Source organism: Canis lupus, chromosome 12, assembly GCF_011100685.1.
Source record: "Canis lupus familiaris isolate Mischka breed German Shepherd chromosome 12, alternate assembly UU_Cfam_GSD_1.0, whole genome shotgun sequence".
Classification (NCBI taxonomy): Eukaryota; Metazoa; Chordata; class Mammalia; order Carnivora; family Canidae; genus Canis; species Canis lupus.
The window spans coordinates 8,603,917-8,624,433 of record NC_049233.1 but is presented as its reverse complement, the minus strand read 5'-3'; the positions used below and the strand labels follow the sequence as shown (position 1 = coordinate 8,624,433).

At 39.7% G+C, this 20,517-nt stretch overlaps 1 protein-coding gene across 17 annotated transcripts in view; it reads left to right on the top strand.

Annotated features, from left to right (window-relative positions):
- KIF6 (kinesin family member 6) overlaps window positions 1–20,517 on the top strand; it is a 380,623-nt gene that overhangs the window by 179,002 nt on the left and 181,104 nt on the right. For all 17 annotated transcript variants that reach the window (XM_038553965.1, XM_038553967.1, XM_038553964.1 and 14 more), the window contains 3 exons: window positions 2,784–2,889; window positions 3,752–3,890; window positions 8,209–8,424. In XM_038553965.1, coding sequence (XP_038409893.1) covers window positions 2,784–2,889; window positions 3,752–3,890; window positions 8,209–8,424 — 461 coding nt within the window. The remainder of the gene's footprint in view (window positions 1–2,783; window positions 2,890–3,751; window positions 3,891–8,208; window positions 8,425–20,517) is intronic.

The following is a 20,517-nucleotide window of genomic DNA, read 5'->3' as shown; positions in this document are numbered from 1 at the left end:
CCTTGGGCTCCCTGCTCAGCAGGGAGTCTGCTTCTGCTTCTCCCTCTCCCTCTGCCCCTCCCCCCTTCTCATGCTCTCACTCTCACTCTCTCAAATAAATAAAATCTTTAAAAAATAATAATAATGTGAGAAAGATATGCTGCTGCTCTATTATGATACTTAGCATGTTAGATACTCTTTGCAGTCTTTATACCTTCCTTATAAAGAATTAACTATAAGGGAAAAGGTTGCAGAAGGGGAGGTGGATGGGGGCATGGGGCAACTGGGTTATGGGCACTAAGGAGGCACATGATGAGATGAGCACTGGGTGTTATACTATATGTTGGCAAATTGAATTTAAATAAAATACTTTAAAAATAATAATAAATAATAAAAATTTAAAAAGAATTCCATCTCAACATAGATGAGAATAATTTTCATGGAAATGAATCCATTTAATAATGAACACATTTGTACTGAGAACGTGATGTGTGCGCTGCTTTAGATACAGGGTGGGGTGGGGAAGGGGAGCATAAAGATGAATAAGAGCCAAGCAGGGTCTCATGGTGCTTGTAAACTAACTTATGGGGGAGCTAAGGTGGTGTGCTGGCTCTGAAGTGCACTGGGGACTGTAGTAAGCGCCCAAATGCACAAACCACAGGAGGCAAGCTAGGACTTCAGAATAGAGTAGATGGATGCTCCCTCCAAGGGGAGGTGTTTGGTTTTCTATTTTGTTTTGTTTTACAATAGAAAAAAAGAGGACAAGAGTCAGTATGGAGAGGTGACAATGAGGTGAGAGAAAGGAGGTGATTAATAGGAGGTAACCCGACAGAAGCCTGAGAAGAGCCCCAGAAGAGAGGACAGCCATGAGGAGGAGGGAAGGATATTACACAAAATATGTAAAAGAAAGAAGAGAGCCTGAGTGGTGAGGCAGAGATGCTCTGGGAGGTGAAGGAAGAGGAAACTGGAAGAATCCATATGTAACAGGATTGACTTTCTCTGTCTAGTGGGAAGTTATAATATTGACAGAATGAGAGTCATGGTAGGCTTGGGTGCTGTGGAAAGACCTGGAAGAGCCACTGTGAAGAATAGAAGTCAACCAGGGATTAGCATTTTTGTGTTCTTTGGGTTAAAAACTAGTAGTGCAATTACTGGATCATAGAATATTTCTATTTTAACTTTTTGAAGAACCTCCATACATGTTTTGACATGGCTGTACCAGTTTGCATTCCCACCAACAGTGCACCAGTGCTCCCCTTTTGCCACATCCTCACCAACACTTGTTGTTTATTGTGTTGTTGATTTTAGCCATTCTGACAGATGTGAGGTGATATTTTAGTATTGATTTATATTTCCCTGATGATCAGTGATATTGAGCATTTTTCCACAGTCTGTTGGCCATTTGTATGACTTCTTTGGAAAAATGTTTATTCATGTCTTCTGCCCATTTTTTAATCGGAATATTTGGGTTTTGGATGTTGAGGTTTATAAGTTCTTTGTATTTTGAATACTAACCCTTTATCAGAAATATCATTTTCAAATATCTTCTCTCATCCCATAGGTTGCCTTATAGTTTTGCTGATTGTTTCCTTCTCTGTACAGAAGTTTTGTTTTTTTGTTTTGTTTTTTTGTTTTTTGATAGAGTGCCAATAGTTTATTTTTGCTTTTGTTTCCCTTGCCACAGGAGGCATATCTAGAAAGAAGTTGCTATGGCCAACATCAAAGAGGGTTACTGCCTGTGCTCTTCTCTAGGATTTTTTATGGGTTCAGGTCTCACAATTAGGTCCTTAATCCATTTTGAATATATTTTTGTGTATGATGTAAGAAAATGGTCCAATTTCATTCTTTTGAATGGTGCTGTCCACCACAATGTTTATGGGAGCACGATCTACAGTATCCAAATTATGGAAACAGCCTAAGTGTCCATCAGTTGATGGATGGATAAAGAAGAGGTGGCATATTACATATATAACGGAATATTGTTCAGCCCTAAAAACGAATGAAATCTTGCCATTTGTGTGGATGGAGCTAGAGAGTATAATGCTAAGTGAAATAAGTCCTTCAAAGAATGGCAGATACCATATGATTTGACTCAAATGTGGAATTTAAGAAACAAAGAAAATGAGCAAAAGGGGAAAAAAGGCAAACCAAGAAACAGACTCTTAACTATAGAGAACAAATAGACAGTTACCAGAGGGGAGGTGGGCGGGAGTGGGTGAAACAGGTGAGGGGGATTAAGGAGGGCGCTTGTCTTGATTAGCACAGGGTGATGTATGGAAGAGAGTTGAATCACTATATTGTACAACTGAAACTAATATTATAGAATATGTTAGCAAACTGGAATTTAAATAAAACCTTAAAAAAAATAAGCCAACTAGGATGAGTAACAGGGTTGTGGAGCATCACTGAGGTCCCAACTCCACAGTGGAGTGGCATGAATCTTTAATAAAACTAATAAAAAGAAAACCTCGGCATTACTTTCTCTGGCATTTTGGCAGCTAGGCACAGAGGCATGGAAATTCAGCTTGGATGGAATGCATGTTTTGTAGAAATCAAATGATTCTTCAGTTGAAAGCTGTGTATGAAAATGTATTGGAAAGTAGTCAAATAATTGCACCATTTCAGATTTCACTTTGTCAATATGTTTCTTTCCCATTAATTTTTATAGTTAAATCAGTTAACTATATTTCCATAAAGAAGTGGTAAAATATCCCATACTTCGAATGTTAACCAACCAAGCAATGCCATTGGAATTTCTAAAGTTTCTAGCTCATAGTTACTTCTCATACATTATGTATTTTTAGGCTGGAAAAACTAATAACATCCTTTTTGGACGACCAAGATCCAGAGAGTAGACTAGAGGTTGGCACTGATATGCGTAAAATTCATCACTGTTTCCACCATTTAAAGGTAAATTTCAGCATTTTCTCTAGTAGAAGCCTTTGTCTGCCATGTTGGAACTACAGTAAAGTTTGCCTAGTTGACCAGCTCTTAAAAGGTTGGGATCCAGCTTCACATGTCCAGAATGGTATGATCTTGGAGCAAGGCTGGGAATATTACTGAATTTCTTCAGAGGTTGTATCTTACCTAACCAGTGAATAAGTTCAGACCATGGACTTGTAGTTCTTTTGCCAGGAATCTCTAACTTGTACCCAGAATAATTGCATATTCAAAAGCCATTTATTTTCAACAATATCAAGGAAATTGTGTCCTGCATTTTTCCCAGCAGTTTAAATTTATCCATATAAACCCTCAGTTTTTCCCTGCCTTATGTTTTACCTTTCATGATGACACAGTGGGAATATCATTAACTTTTATTTCTATTTCACTTGTAATTTAACATTCTTTGCTACGATAACAAACATTTATTGTGAATCTGCTATGGGCTAGGCATTGGGGAAGCAAAATTGAATATGTAAGTCATGAAGAAGACATATATGTAGAGAATAATTAGAACACATGATAAGTGACATTTTTAAAAGTGTGAATCAAGTAGTATAGGGTTCAGGAGAAAGAAAAAAAGAGTTCAAGAGGAGATAATGTTCGAGTAGGAATTTCTGAGTTTAAGGAAGGAGAGATATGAAAGCAGAGAACAGGATGAGGATGGGGAGGAGAGAGGGTAAGAGGGTAAGGCAGCCGAATGCAGAGATGAGGCAAGAAAGGACGTGCATGCCTGATGTGTGCAAGAAATTGTCGAAGGCAAAAAAGAGTCCAAGAAACTAAGAGATTTGGAAGGGAGGTTTGGGCTCTAAGCTCTTATTTCATCTTACAGAAACTATTGAATGACAAGAAGATCCATGGAAAAAGCACAGTCTCCTGTGAAATCAAAGATCAAGACTGCCAAGAACCATTAAAAGAGGAAGAATACAAAAAGCTCCGAGACATTCTACAGCAGAGGGATAATGAAATCAGTATCCTTTCCAAAGCGATTAGAAACTTACCCTCCACCAGCTTGAAAGAGGAAGGGGGAACACTTCCGCGTCTTTCCCTGGCCACATCACCTCGGCCCCCACCCTGCTTCCAGTTCACACTGCTGCTTTCCATTTAGGAGAGGTCTCTTCCACAAACAAAATGTAGTGACCAGTGAGAAACACAGTTGCTATAAAAGAGACACGTTTACTTTGTTTTTAGCTAGATACAGTTACTATTATGAGGAATACTTCAGTTTATTGAAAAGGGTGGTCTTTTTTACACCCTCTCTTAACATGAGATTTTTTTTGAAATACATTTTTTGGACTGCTCTGAGGTGCTCTTTCTGTTTTAGTTCTGAGCCAGTAAGTTAGCTGGTTATCTTTAGCTGACTGACCGGACACTGGGCTGACCACAGCCTCACCAAGGCCCAGAATTTGTGGCTGGTGTGTGGGCGACACTCAAATGGTGGCTGAAAACTTACAAATGGTATTTAGCTTATGAAGAACAGAGATTGATTTAAATGTAACTTTTTATTTAAAAGCCAGATCTACTGCTTTAGGTTCTACTTACAAATGTTCCTAAATTTGGAAGCAAGTATAGATGAGTGTTCAAGATAGAATCCTTTTTGGCTCTAGGAGGTGGGGTGTTTGGGGTGCTGTGGGGGCAAGCAGCCCATGGGGGCTGCCTCCAGTTGCAGACAGGGTGGTTACTTCTCAAGAGCCCCTGTCGGGTGGGTTAGACCTCAGGTCTCCTCAGGATCTCTTCAGTCTCATTTCTTATTTTTATCTACCAAGCTTCTTGTAAGAGATTTGACATTTTCATTACATTTGCAGACTTTAAACGTGCACAAGAAGTTATTTTGGTCAGTTCTTATAAACAGGCATTTTCGTTCATTTTTAAAAATTACTAACAGGCCTTTTAGCTTCAGCTAATGTGAAAAAATGCATAAAAATAACCTACATGAAGGACATCCATTAATGAAGAGGTAAATACAAACCACATACAAGGTAGGCACACTGCCTGATTAACCTCAGTCTCTAATTTTAGCTGAGTATTAGCAGACCCTGTACGCCTGATCCAAGTAAGTTTTAGCTGCTTTTCTTATCCAGCCAGCAACAGTAGGTTCAGCTGCGAATTATACTCCCACACGAGGCCTTGTCTGTGAGTGCTGCCCACAGGGTCACCCTACATTCCTTTTCCTCTCTCTTACCCTATCCATCTCCAGGGATGCTCCCAGCCCAGACCTCAGGCCTGGCCCCAGCCCCAGTCTGAGCTCTGCTTCTTTTCCTAGCCTTGATCCTATTTTAGGATCTTCTCCCCTAAACACCCCTACCAACTTGTTAATCCCCTTCTGGGCTTATGAATGTGTGTGCCTATAGGAGGGATGAGATGAACTATGACAGCAAGGAAACAGTCTGGGTTTGTGCATGTATGTTTATTCAAACAAAAGAGTGACAGAGACATACATCATCTCCTTTAATGACTGCCAAATCCAGGTACCACTGTTCATGTGGAGCTGCCCTAGATTCTCTACTCATTGGGAATGACCTGAGCAGGGTCTCTTCCTTCTGAGACTTGTATTCAAACTGATGGCCTGTAGGGGCCATGGTGAAAAGATCACTGGTCTTAAAGTTCACACCTGGATTGACATCCTAGTTCTTCATGCATTAGCTCTACAGCTAGGCACTGAAATCGTTTCCTACTTTTCAGTAGTAGGAGGGAAAGCCTGCCCTGCCAACCTCACAGTGCGGAGCAAAGCCAGTAAGGTAAGTTACTGGAAAGTGCTTGGACCACTTTTGAGCACATGGTGTAAATAATACAATGGGAGATAAATAAGACTCTGTAGACAATGGGCAAACTCACAAGAAGGAAAAATAGCTGCTCAGATTTACTCATCACAAAGCTTATACTCATCAAGGACTAATGTCCAAGAAAGGCTGTTGAAATTTTGAAGTTTCTCATGGGCAGATTGGAGGATATTTTCACATCTCGTTTGTAGAACCACCAAAGCAAAGACGGGCAGGAGGAATGAGAAAGATCTGGTCTATGGGAAAAACAGGTGGTAATACTTGAGTTCAGTTAAAGACAGTAATGTAACTAAAATGACAGTGACTGACATTGAACATTCTTCTTGGAAAGAGAGTGAAGATGGTGTCATTTCAGTGATATTATCAGCCTGAGTAAAGGTCAGACACCCGCTCACCAAGCATGTAACTAACAGTGTGTCATTTAGTACCCCACACAACAAAAGCCCTGGTGAAATAGAATGGGCAGGGGAAGAAGACAAAGGAAAGGTGGGAAGAAGGGAGGTAGGCAAGAAGATAAACCTGTTCTCTGATCTGCACATCAGAATGCTGCATGTCTGTGGCTAAATTCTCCAGGGCCTATTATGCTTAGAATGAACCTCAGCTCCTTACTCCAGCTCACAAGGCCCTAGGAGACTGCACTCCTGCCAAGCCCCTGATTGCATTTTTTATGTCTCTGTCCCATATGTGTTAGGCTTTGGTCACAGTGTCCTTTTCCTTGTTGTTCTAACACTGCGTTTCTCAACCTTGGCACTTTCGACATTCTGAGCTGTGTAAATCTCTGTTGTGGGGATTCCACTGTGAATTGTAGGAGGTTTTGCAGCCTTTCTAGTGGCCTCTACCCACTAGACTTCAGTAGTGGTACTTCCCTCTCCCCCTACTGCAGTATGACAACCAAAAATGCTTCTAGACACCGCCAATCATCCTTTTGGTGGTAAAATAGCCCCAGTTGGGAACCACTGACAAGGCCCTTCTCCTTAAGGTTTTAGTGCTGGCTATTAACTCTGCTAAGATACTCTTCCTCTGGCCATTGCCTCTTGTCATTCAGCTTAAATGTCACTCTTAGGAAAGCCTTTTTTGAGCACCCAATGTAGGGTCGCCACTCAGTCATTCTTAACCTTTTGAAAATTAGCTGTCCTTTCATCCTCTAATGTTTGGTATATGTGCATGAGATATGACTTTCCCAGTAGGACATCTGCTTCATGAGAGCAAGAAACTGACTGCCTTTTCATCATTCCATCCCTCTGCCTAGAATAGTGCCTGGCATATAGTATAAGCTGACTGAATACGGTCAAGTGGATGAGCAAATGGATGTTGCCATGGCAGCATGTGAGCCACCGGAAGCATCCAATGCTATGGATAATCAGTTCTGTAGAAGGAGTGGAAGACATGGGCAGAGCTCTCTTCTCTGCCAGGCCAAGGCCCAGACACCTCCTTTGGTAAGGACACATTTTTTTTGAGCAAAGATTGGAAGCCACATCAGGGACTGTGAGAGAAAGAGTGATTATGCTTCTGGAAACCTCCAGGAGGTTGGAGTCAAAGCTGAAGAGGAAGATGGGAGTCAAATGACCCCCGTGATACCTGACCAAGAACGAGTGTCTGAGTTGTAGTCTTCTCTCCCCACCACCTCCATATTTCCTCACTCCTGTTTTAGTGAAGCCAGCTCTGGGGATGGTGGAGGCCTGCAGTTCATCTTACTGCATATGCACTTAAACTTCTGAGATTCTCAAGAGGGATTTTACTCTTTTCTCTCAGTGATGGCAGAAATCTCTTAGAGTTCTGAGCACCTTGAGCCCAAAAGAACAGCAAGGTAGGGTGGCATGCAGAGATGTTTTCACTAATCAGTGCTCCCAGTATATTGAAACAGCCCACCAAAAGGTGCACTTCAAATACTGTGTCTATACTAAGAATTCACTTCTTCTCAGTTCCATTTAGAACCAAGATTTAGAGACTTAAAAAAAAAAAAGTGACTTTAAATCCCATTCTAATGTATGCTAAGCAAACATGGGTTTGATGTAGGGGTGCTCTGGCCACCAAACTGATTTGGCTTGTCTGCCAGCTGAGCAGATTCTGATGTTCTCCCTCTCCACTCCTCCTGCTGCCTCCTGAGCAGCATCCTAGATTCAAGTCTTATTTGTTCACAGATACATACATAGCTCTGTTACCTGCTCCTACTAAGTGTTCACCTTATTTCTTATAAAATCTTTCATAAAAATTTTAAGTTTTTACTTGTTTAAATTCAGAACACTTTAAAGACCTTTTGGTCTGCTAAGTTTTCATATAATGGTGCCATATTGAAAGACCAGTTGCAAAAAAAAAAAAAAAGAAAGACCAGTTGCTTCCTAAACTGTCTATAACTAGAGAAAGGACTTTGGGAAGTTGAAGTCTTCAACGGTCTCTCTACCATATGACAAATAGCAAATACCATTGGGAATATTAACCTCAAGTGAAATATTAGTGTTTTGCTCATTGCAACTTAGTTGTGTCACTAAATCCTTAAATCAAGTTTCAGATATTCTAGTCAATATGCTAAAGAAGGAAAAGAAGAAAGCTCAAGATGCTCTCCACTTATCCAGCATGGATAGAAGTGAATGTAGACACTCACAGAGCTTGCCCTTCCCCCCTGGGAACCCAGAAGGTCTGAGGACGTTGCCATCCTCAGCTCCCAAACAGATCCAGGATGTCAGCACTTTTGGGTACAGATCCAGTTTGCTCCACAGAAAAACAGGTGAGTTATATTTATTTATAAATATAAATTATCTTAATTATGGAAAGCATAGGCTTAAATGAGAAAATGTAGGCTATCATAAATTATTTATGTATAGAAAAAGTAAATAAACATGGAAACAATCATAATTTTATCATTCTATTCATCATTATAATTCTCATTGTTGTTATTACTAATATTTCTTGAGGTTTTAAAGTTGTACCAGTAGCATCTGCAGCAGCAATAATAAAAATCCCCAAGTCATTTGTCCTCAAAAAAAAAAAAAAAAAAAAAGAAGAAGAAGAAGAAGAAGAAGAAACAAGTGTGGCATTCCTTATGGTCCTTAATGGAGTTCAGCATAGCCTCTTTTGGCTTTAAATATGCAAGGGTGAATAAATGACAATTTAATGGTTATAATTATTTTAATTACTATCGATTCTTTTAAATACAAGTTTCCAAAATTGATGAGTAAATTGAAAACACAAAGTATGAATTGTCCTAGAGCTCAGAGGCAGAAATAGATGGATCCAGGGCAACTGGAGAAAAATTAAAGTTAGAGAAAGGAACAAAACCTTTCCTCTGATAGAGGAGGGAAGGAATAAGGACAAATATTGCATTGCCAATGTGATGACACAGTATTTATTTCTAAATCCAAGTAAGCTATCTGCAGCAAAATAATTTAAAAATATTATCATAATCTGGCTTAAAGGATAATAAACAAAACTTTGTCAGATAGTAAGATTTGACAGGGTTGGATCAACTCAGAGGCACTTTCCCCACTTGTAGCTTTTGACCAGTATGTCAGTTTTACAACTACAGAACCATACTAGAGACCCAAGTTGGTTTGCTAGTTTCTCTTCCTGTTAGACCAGCAGAGTATGATGTACAGTCATGTGATTGATGCCTTTCTCTTGAAGCTCCTCATCTTGAAGACATTGAGGAATCTGAAATATGAAATGGACTAGAACTAAGAGGTGTAAACCTCCCCTTTTTGCCAACTTAGGTTGAAATTTTCTGTATAAATATTTGTTGGGATGGGCAACTTGATATGCATGGTTTTCTAAAGGATTTAGCTTGGGAATAATTAGAGTATGGTACTCATTAAGAAAGGTATTTTTTTAATTAATAAAGACAAGGTCAAAAAGCCTAGAAATATACTTCATGATATTATATCCTTTTATCTCTTAATTCTAAATCTCCTTGCTTTGAATATTTATTTAGCAACACAGTAGAATAAATTCAAAATCAAAGGAAACCAAAAATGTTTTTTTTACAACTTATCATGATGGCAGTAGACAGAGAAAGCAATTATCTCTCTCTATGATTGTTTTCCCTACAGCATTCCTATACTCTTATGGGTAACAGTTGGTCCTAAGAACTATGAGGCCCTGTGGATTGGTGTATTCATTAGTTCATCCATCAATTTATTTATTCCTTTATTCATTCAACATATATTTATTGAATACGCATTTTGTTCTAGGTGCCACGCTAATTATTACTATGATAACTAAAGCTCACATAGCCCTTAGATATAGATCAGGTACTATTCAAAGTTTCCTGCTTGAATTAACTCATCTAATCTTTATCCTATAGGCTCCTGTTTTCCTCCCCTATTACACAAGAACATACGAGGACAAACATGACCTCTGATCTCAGAGCACTTAGTGAACAATAGAAAAGAGAACTTTGAACGATTAATTACAAAAGTACACCTCTGTATTACTGACAGGGCACATGCCAGAGAACCCTACCTTGATTTAAGATCAGAAAATCCAAGAAGGAGCATGAGGGTGGGAGTGTGGCTGGAAGGAATATTGTAAGCAGAAGGAATCATTTGAATAGCTTTTGGAGCTTTTGTGGTGGAAAGGAGTGTTCTAGGAAGTGAAAAGGCCAAGATGCACGGGATGTGGGCAGGGAGAGGCTGGGAAGACAGGTTGAGCCACACATGCAGAATAGATTGTCAGAGGACACAGAATATTCATGACTGCTTAGAAGGCCACTGTAGTATAGCGGTCCAGGCCAAAGGGTGAGGATGATGAGAGAGAGAGTGGGACAGGTAGGGATCAGAAGCATTTAGGAGGGAGAGTGAGCAGGGCTTGGTGACTCCCCTCTTGTGGGGAATAAGGGTAAGGATGGGCCCCAGGTCTCTGGGTGGCTGATGAAGCCCTTCTAGAGGTAAGGAACAGTGCAGCAGTTGGCATTGTTGGCTAGAGAGAGCAGAGCCTGGCATCTCTGCTGACAGGAAAAGTCACAGTCAGTACCCATGTGAGAACCCCATGCTCACGATTGAAGGAAATGCTCACTGAGCTTCTGTAAAGACATGCACCATTATGCCGGTGCAGAAATGGCCTCAGATATCACTGCCCCACCCCTTGCTGTGTGCCAGACCTTTTCTGTTTCTATTTTCTCTTGCCCACACCATCTCCCTTCTCATAATTCTCCTTCCCCACAGCGTCTCATAATCTCTCTCCTAACTCATAATTATAGTCAACTTTTTCAGTAACCCTTCTCCTCCCTTGATACTACTATCAAGACAGACTGTAGTTTTATTTGAAGAATGAATTAAGTTTACTTGAATAGAAAATCACTGAAAAAAAATAATGGAAATTGTAAAGTCCAAGTACAAATGAGGTAAAAGAGGTTTGGAGAAGAGCCTTATATTTGAAAGGATTTTTGAGTTGTTTTAACTGTCGTTGGATATAGTTCTAGCAATAACTTTGAATAGGAGTAGGCTCACAAATGGATTGATCATGATCTAAGCATTTGGAGGAGAAACTGATGAAGGATTGATTTTATTTTTTGGCAAAACTACAGATAGGATGAAACCGCTGTGGATGAATCAGGGCTACAAAGCAACAGGTAATGGGATAGTTTGTTACAATATTTAAGATCCTAGAAGCTGATTAGGATTTTATTATTGCATTATTTTATACAAGAAGCTTGTGTAAACCAAGCCAAATACAAAAAAATAATAAGCATGTTGTTTTGAAAGATTTCTGCCTTATGTAGGTGTTGTCCATTTCTATTAACCATCCTTTGGGCTGCGTTCAATGCAGAAAGCAAATAGATTTGGCCTCCTCCACTCTGGAACTGCTGTGAAACTGTCTCCCCTCTGATGACCCTCCTCCTTCTCCCCTTCACCTTCACCTCAGGCTGAAAATGACTTCTTTCAAATTTCTTGTACTAAAAGAAAATGAAACTAAATTCATGATTCACTAGAGAGCCCCACACAGTCATTGTGCAAGCAGCCTGCCAAGGCAGAGGAAGGAAGGTTAGGGGCTTTGGGGCTTCTTGGTTTTTTGAAGGTTAATGTCTGTTTTGGTTTCATTGAAGTAATGAGAGGGATTGTTCAACTCCACATTTTGAAAAGACTCATATGGTTCTCTTTAAATAGCAGGACTTTGATAGCTTGTTTTTCTTGTTTGGTTTTGGGTTTTTGTTGTTGTTTACTTTTTTAGTTCTCTGATTTTGTGTTGTAGAGAGTCACCTGGAACCAGTCAGTATTCCAAAAGCCCCTGATGATTCACCACATCCTTTAACTGAACCCACTCATCAAGGTGATGTCACTGGCATTTTAAAAGGTGAATTGAAAGCCAAAGCCAAAGCCACACAGCCTGGAGGCTCTAGGCTCTTTTCTCTTATTTACTACTAAGAATTTATTGAATTCCAACTATGTTCATGGAAGATCCAAGGGTAGGGGTTGGAGGGGGCCCCATTGGAAACTGAGAAATGGTTTCTGCCCTTAGGAACTTATGTTTAAATAGCAGAGGCAGGCTTGGTACCCAAAGAGCAGAGAATAAAGTAACAAGTGCCATATGCAGGAGCTAGAAGAAATACTATGGGAAGTCAAAGGATAAGGCAGGGGTTTTTAATAAGCAGATTGGGAAAGCGTTACAAAGCAAGTGACATGGAAGTTAGGTCTCGAAGGATTGGTAGAATTTGGACAAAGACGGAGGGAAGAACATTCCATTGCATTCCATGTTTAAAGAATATTATGAGTAAAGGCTTGGGAAGAGGAAAACAAGGAAAAATATGTAGAGTTGGCAAGGGTACTTGTTTCACTGGGGCCTTGGAGAGCAACAGGAAGTCCAAATACATAAGATTAGAAAAATGAGTGGGAAATTGTTGGAATGGCTGCTTCAGGGAGAGGGAGTAGAGGAATAGATGGGAATTTCCCCCCTTTTAACTTTTATGCTTTCAGGTTGTTTTAACTTCTTACCATGTTACAAAAACCCATGAATGCCACACCAGGGAATTCCCTTCACCAGGTTGTAGGGAACCACCAAGACAGAGGTATGGCATGGTGATAGCTGTGCTCTGGGAAGGTATTTGTGGAAGAAATCTTTAGAATATCTTGGAGATGAGATGCCTGGAGCTGTGAGTATATGGTTTAGGAGCTAGAGTAGTCCAAGTTGGGAGTGATGGAGATAGAAAAAAGGCAGGGAGCATGAAGAGCTAAAACAGAGAGAGCCTACAGCAGTTCTCCATGGCATAAGCATCTCTGGTTCTTCTCCCTCTTCCTGGCTTTCCCCATTCTTCTGGCACCAAGGATGCACCTTGGTGGACAGGAGAACAGGGAAGCTGGCACTTCTCTGGCATGCTGCTTCAAACCTGGAGTCCATTCCTTGAGTTTGCTTTACTCATGCTCAAAGGATGATTGCTCTCTGGACCAAAAGCTACTGTTACAAAGATTTAATATACTCCATCATCCATGAAGTTGAAAAGAAGAGCTCAAAGAAAAATCAATAGAGCAAAACTCACCCAATAAAACCAGAGAAAAAGAATAGAGATTAGATTTTTCTAAGATCTTTTCCAACTTGCTTTGTTGCAAGCCTCAGGCACAAATGTTCACCTCTTGCTTTCAAAACCACTCATGATCCATCTTACCCTCGCTTTTGGAACTGACCACACTTGTGTCCTTGCATTTCTCTATAAATTCTATTAAAAAGATAGTCAATACATGGACCTTAGCCTTCTCTGTAGCTACATGGCCAATCTTACTTCTGCAGGGGACAGTATTGAGGTTATTCCAAGTGCTACCTCTGAGAAATACATCTTTGCATTCCTCTAATTTGAAGGGTCCATAGATTAGATGAAATGAATAAATGAAGCCCAAAAAAGAGAAAGAGGAGAGAGAGAGAGAAACTTAGAACAGATCTCTGCTTTAGGTTTAAAATCAAGGCTTACCCCCATGTCCATTTATTTTATCTGATAATCTTTGTGATTTAGGTCTTCAAACCTAAAAAGTAAACAAACAAATAGGAGTCATGTATTTTCTAAAGGAAAACAGCATGGTCCTAGATGGGACTCAACTTCTGACATTCAGTTAGATTCAACAGATACCCATAAGCTGCCATGTGACATTACCTACCCACCCCCTTGGAAGTTATCATCTATAAGCATCTCAGGAATTTTTAATCTAGTTGGGGATAGATAGATAGAGCTATATTTTAGTATAATGAGAATGTTCAAGAAAAGGGCCTGGAGAGTTGAGGATTACTCCAAAACTGTAGCCTAGTCAATCATCAGTTCCATATTCTTTGGGGAAACAGTTTTATCAGGAAGGGGGAAAAATGAAAACAGTTTTGTCAGGAAGGGGAACACAGATTCTGAATATGGGGAATAATCAAAGAACTAGAGGTGTCCAAGAAGTGTCCTATTGCCTATGGACAGTAAAATTGCTGGGTTAGATATGTAGAGGAAGACCATGGTCAGTGCTCAGCGAAATGACTAAAGGTGAGGACTGCTGATAGCAGTAAGGAGGAGACGGTAGAAGCTGTAGCCAGATAGTATGAGCCTGAATGGGAAAAACTTCTACATTGTATGTTTGCTTGTATGTTTATTTCCATGAATTTGAATGAGTATTATTCTAGAATCACCAAGAAAAAACAAATCGATTCTTCTTATAGGAGGGATACTTTCAAATCTCCTTCAAAACTTCCTGCAAGAAGCGACCCCACTCAGGCCTGGTAGAGGACCCCAACCAATCATAGAAGACCAAGTGCCCAAAGTTATGTACTTGTATGCAACAGAAAGTTAGTGATGGTTCTGGGCATGGGAACCCTATCTTTTGACTCTAGGATAAAGAATCATAAATATGAAGATTGTGCCAGAACACAGGTCATTTTTATTTTATTAAACATTACATTCAAAAATTAATTTTTCAGGTGACTATTTAGAGCTCAGCTTTCATTCTCCCATATACAGGGAGGTTGGGTTCCCTGGGAAGCAGAGTCTCAGCCAGATGTTTATTAGAGAGGGCCCTGGGGACCAACAGCTGTGGAAATGAGAGGAGGAATGCTGGACTTGGCAGAGCAAAAGCCTGAGCTGTGATGTAGTCCTGACAAAAGCCTCAGGGCCTCTGACACTGAGCAGATCTTTTAGAGTTGTCTCTAGTTGAGGCAATGGGACAGGGTCTTTCTACCTTCATGATGATTAGTCATTGGATATGGGCCTGCCCCTGAAAGGAGGCAAGGCTTTAAATGAGGCAGCTTTCTTCAGCTGAGAAAATCCCCAAAGAGGGTTGACAACTGAAGACTTTCTGCTACTGTAGTCTTAGGAGCTGGAGGAATAAATCCTTCATTCTTTTTTTTTTTTTTATCCTAATTTTATTTCCTTACTCCCCATCCCCACCTCTGGTCATCACCAATCTATTCTCCGTATCTATGAGTTGTTGGGATTGTTTTTTTTTTTTTTTTTCTAGATCCCACATATAAGAGAGATCCTACAGTATTTTCTCTGTCTAAATTATTTCACTAAGCATAATGCCCTTCAAGTCCATCCATGGTATCACAAATGGCAAAACTATTCTTTTTTATGGTTGCATAATATCTATCTATATCTACCTATCTACATACATATCACAGTTTATCCATTCATCATCAGTGGACATTAGGTCATTTCCATATCTTGGCATTGTAAATAATGCTGCAATGAACATGGGGGGTACATATATCTTTTTGAGTTAGTGTTTTCCTTTTATTTGGATCAATACCTAGAAGTGGAATTGCTGGGATATATGGTAGGTAATTCTATTTTTAGGTTTTTGAGGAACTTCTATACTGTTTTCCATAGTGGTTGTACCAATTTATATTCCCACCAGCAATGCACAGGGGGTTCCTTTTCTCCACATTCTTGCCAACACTTGTTATTTCTTATCTTTTTGATAATAGCCAATATTACAAATGTAAGGTGATATTTCATTGTGCTTTTGATTTGCATTTCCTTAATGATTAAAAGATGTTGATGGACAAACAGGCACATCTTTTCATGTGCCTGTTGGCCCTCCGTGTGTCTTTGGAAAAATATCTGTTCACATCTCCTGCCCATTATTAATCAGATTGTTGGGAGGTTTTATTGTTTTGTTTTGCTTTGCTTTTGAGCTGTATGGGTTCTTTATATTTCAGATATTGGCTCCTTGTCAGATATATGATTTGTAGATATCTTCTCCTATATCGTAAGTCACCTTTTCATTTCGTCAATGGTTTCCTTTGCTGTGCAGAAGCTTTTTAGTATGATGTAGTCCCTCTTGTTTATTTTTGCTTTTGGCGTTAGATTCAAAAATTCTTATTGGCTTCTAGGAGTTTTATGGTTTTAGGTCTTATGTTCACATCTTTAATCTATTTTGAGTTAATTTTCTGTACGTTGTAAGATAGTGGTCCAGTGTCATTTTATTGCATGTGGCTGTCCAGTTTTCCCAGCACCATTTGTTGAAGAGACAAAAGTTCTTCCTTTCCTCATTGCATATTCTTGCCTCTTTTGTCATAAATTAACTGGCCGTGTATGTGTGGGTTTGTTTCTGGAGTCTTATTCTGTTCCATTAATCTATATATTTGTTTTTATGATGATACCACATTGTTTTAATTATTATAGCTTTATAGCATAGGTTGAAATTGAGGAGCACAATGCCTCTTCCAGCTTTGTTTTCTTTCTTAGTATTGCTTTCACTATTGTGTGTGTGTAATTCCATACAAATTTTATGACTATTTATTTCTCTGAACAATTCCATTGAAATTTTTATATGGATTGCATTGAATGTGTAGATTGCTTTAAGTAGCATGGACATTTTAATAATGTTGATTCTTCCAGTCCATGAACACAAAATATCTTTCCATTTATTTGTATGTTCTTCTTTGAATTTCTTTCATTGATGTCTTGTAGTTTTCTATATATAGGTCTTTTACCTCCTTGTTTAAACTTATAGGTATTTTATTCTGGAAGTTCTTCATTCTTGAAGAGGTATCTGGATTTCACATCATAGTATCCACTACAGGTAATGAGTTTTTCAGGATATCCAAAGTACCAATGCACTGCTTAAATTTAGCTGAATGATGTCATTTACAGCTCATAATATTGCTCTATAGTAATATGACTCATAAAGCTGAATAAATATAGGAATTGTATTATCCAATTACTATTTTCAGCATTGTTTTCATGATAAAATATATTCTGCATTCCTCCTTGGGATGTCAAGAACACATGCTCTTTCATTCTGGGAGCAGAGGAACAGAAGCATACTCAATCTCTCTCTCTCTCTCTCTCTCTCTCTCTCACGCACGCACGCACACATACACTCATGTGTACATGTGCTTGTCCCTACATAATCTTGCCCAGATTTTGGCAATAAAATGTTACTTTTTCACCAATTGTATATTTGCTTTGTAGAACACATGAAGTACTGTGCTATTCTGGATGATGTGGAGAGTTTAAGATACTCTACTACAGAGGCTCTGGGAAGCGTGAAGGACTATTCTTAGCTGCAGGAGAAATGGCTCTTATTAATTCATTTAATAAACATTGAGTTGAAGCTATGTACCAGTTATTATGCTAGTGAATGAGACCCAGTACCTATTAAAGGGTTTATAATCTAGAAGAGGACCTATTGTGAACGTGCACAAAGAGTACTATGGGACATGGAAAAGTAACAGTCAAGTCTTTCTGGGTAGATTTAGGAAAACTTGTATGGAAGAAGTGGTACTTGAACAAAATCTTCAAAGAGTAATCACATTACTGTCTGGGAGAATGAATGGAGAAGGGAATCAAAAGACAGAGCACCTAGGCAACTTCTCAAGCAATAGCATGGAAATGTGGAACATGGCATGTTTATGATGGCTCAAGCCTTTGGTTTGGCCAGACTGTAGGGTTTTGTGGATAGAATTGTGTTTACCAAGAAATAAAGCTGAAGAGGAACAGCTCATGAGAAGCTCAAAAGCCATGTTTCCAAACTTAGAACTTAATTGTCCTGGAAATTAGGAACCATTATAACTTTTTAATAGGGGCATAGTATGGTCATATTTCTGTTAAAGAAAGATCATTAATGGCAATGTTCTGAGTAAACTGGGAACTAGGTGGGGAAGGTAGAATGGATGTTGTAGTATCAGTCAAGGTCAGAAATTATAAGAGCCTGGATCAAACCAGCCACACTAGGGATTGAAAAGATGAGAAAAATGTTAGAGGTACATAGGAAGGAGAACTGACTACAACTGGTTAGAATAGTGGTAAGATAAACAATTGGGAATGACTCCCAGTTACCAAGACCATGAGCCATGAAGAGAAGCAGGTCTGGAAGGAGAATTTATTCATTTAATTATGGATTTGTTGACATGGAGTATGAAATGGAAGTGTCTAAGCTAGTAAATACATAGCTTTAGTGCTCAAGACAAGGGTTTAGAGACACGGATCACTGACTTATAGCCATGAGAGTGGACTAGGTGGTCCAGGGAGATATGTAGCAAGGAAAAAGAGGACAAAAGGATCAAAGACAGAATGCTTAGGATCCCCAATATTAATGGGGTAGGCTGAAGCAGAAGAACCAGCAAAGCAGAACTGTGAAAGGCAAGAGAGGGTCAAGAGAGAGCGAGATCTCAGAAGCCGCTGAGTTCTAAGGAGCTAGATGTGGTTAACAGTGTTGGATGTTGCAGAGTGGTCAAGTTAGATGAGAACTGCATAGTCGATTGGATTTGGATGGGAAGTGATCAGTGACTTTTGCCAAAGCAATTTCAGAGTGAGGGAGCAGAAAGCTCACTGTACCAGATTGAAGAGTGGGAGGAGAGGAAGTGAGGCATAAATAGTCACAGAGATCATTGGAAGTGAAAAAATTTTGAGGCTAGCATTGTTAAACGGAGTTTCTTTGTGGATGTTGAAGTCATTTAGGATATTGGCAGGAAATGGGGCAGAAAGAAAAACTGTGAGCCAGGAGCCCAAGTCTGCTTAGGGTAGCTGGGTGGTTTGTTCACTCATTGGACTAATATATACCTTAAGTTGCAGCATCGGAGAATGGGTAGCAGCAGGACCAAATGGCACAAATCTCAAAGTAAGAAAGATTTGGGCCTTGGTGTTAAAAACAGTGATTTTGAAATAGTCCTGGTGACTCAGAAAAAGGCCACACTATCTCTGGCCCTTCTAGTATTTACACTACAGGAGAATGAACATCTTCTACTTGAGAAGGCTCCAGATGACAAGTCAATATCCTTGAAGGAAAAGTCAGATTTCACTAAAGAGAAAGAGCTGAAGGTGGTATTCCATAATAATGTTGACCATGTGGGAGAGCTTAATTAACGATGATTGTGAGGTCCAGAGAGCAGAGTAGGACAGGTTCTCAGGGAGGCCAGCAGTGGAAGGAGGAATGGGTGGAATGACATTGAGGTAGGGCAAGGAAGTAAAGAATAATAAGTGAGATGACAGTTGCCTCTAGGGGCTTGCATTTTGTGGGTGGCCAAAGATGATAGGGATAGAAGTCATGGTAGGATTGACTATCTTTGAGGCTACAGGCCTGGTAAGTGTGGCAGATTCAGTCTCTTACTGGTTTTTAAATGATATGCTTCTGATGATTTCCTTTGACATGAACTCTCCCTGAATGATGTTTTGGAATGGGGATGGGGAGAAAGATCAGTTGGCTCCTGGAACATTCCACTTACAGTGAAATACACAGGACCTGTGGGCTTAGGACAAAGGTAGAGCACAGGAAAGCTAGGAAAGGTGCTGGAAATTCTCTAGTAGAGTTTTCCTCACATTATGGGGAGCAGTTTGTATGTCTCCCACATGTTCTTCTCTTGATGGAGTCCTGGTTGATTCTAGCGATAGCAGCCACTCTCCTAGTGATGGGAACACTCGCATCATTGGCAGTTTTGTGGCTTTGTAGATAGGGGTCATTCCTAAGTCAGATACTTAGAATTTGGGTATTGCATTTCCTAAATTGTAAGCTCCTAAATAGGTCTTGTGTTCAGAGGCCTCCTCAGAGCCCCCTCTGGAGGTAACATAGAGACACTAAAGCAAAAGGAAAAGAACTGAATCAAGGAGATTCTTTTTCTGGTCTGTTTGATTTGGGTCAGGCATAGAGCTGAGAATCTTTAAACCTTCTCTCTGACAAAGTTAACTCTGTCATTGCCCTCTGGCCATCACATAGTCGGACTTCAACTTGCAATGAGAGACAATAATTGCACTGAGCTACAGCATTTGCCTTCACCCTGGAGTTTGAGAATTCATCAGCACTTCCTTTTGAAGATACAATTTTCTGGGATTTATACCAACAAAAATGAAAATAGTTTCTGTCACTATGTTCAACAGGGAATGTATTTTGGAAACATGATAGATGAACCCTGACTTTATTTGTAGCATAAGACATGATCTTTGTAAAACATCTATCAGTTGCTCTGACAATCCAAGCCAGAATTTACCACTCTGCTCCTATTACAGTTAAGTTCAGCTGGTTTTCATGTTTGTGTTATTGATATTCACTACAATCAGTGTATATGTCGAGGGGCAGAGTGGGTGTGGCGCCAAAGACTACCTGGGAAACAGTGAGCCTTGCTTCACTGTACACATGAAGTTTGTCTTTTCATTAGACCCTAAGTCATTGTTTGAAAAGCTTTCTGTCACCTGTTATTCTACCTCTTAACCTCCCTGAACCAGAAAGCTTTGCACAGAAATACTAACAACCTCACTCCCTCCAGCTGCATTTCAAGCTGATCTTTTGGTTCTCCAATTTCTAGTTATGCTTCTGTGACTCTGGTAAGTTCTTTGCTTCCGGTGATTGTACTTCATTTTGATGAACAGACATTTTGTGGGAGTCCTACAGCAATCCATTTTCTGAATATGTTGAACCTCATGAACCTG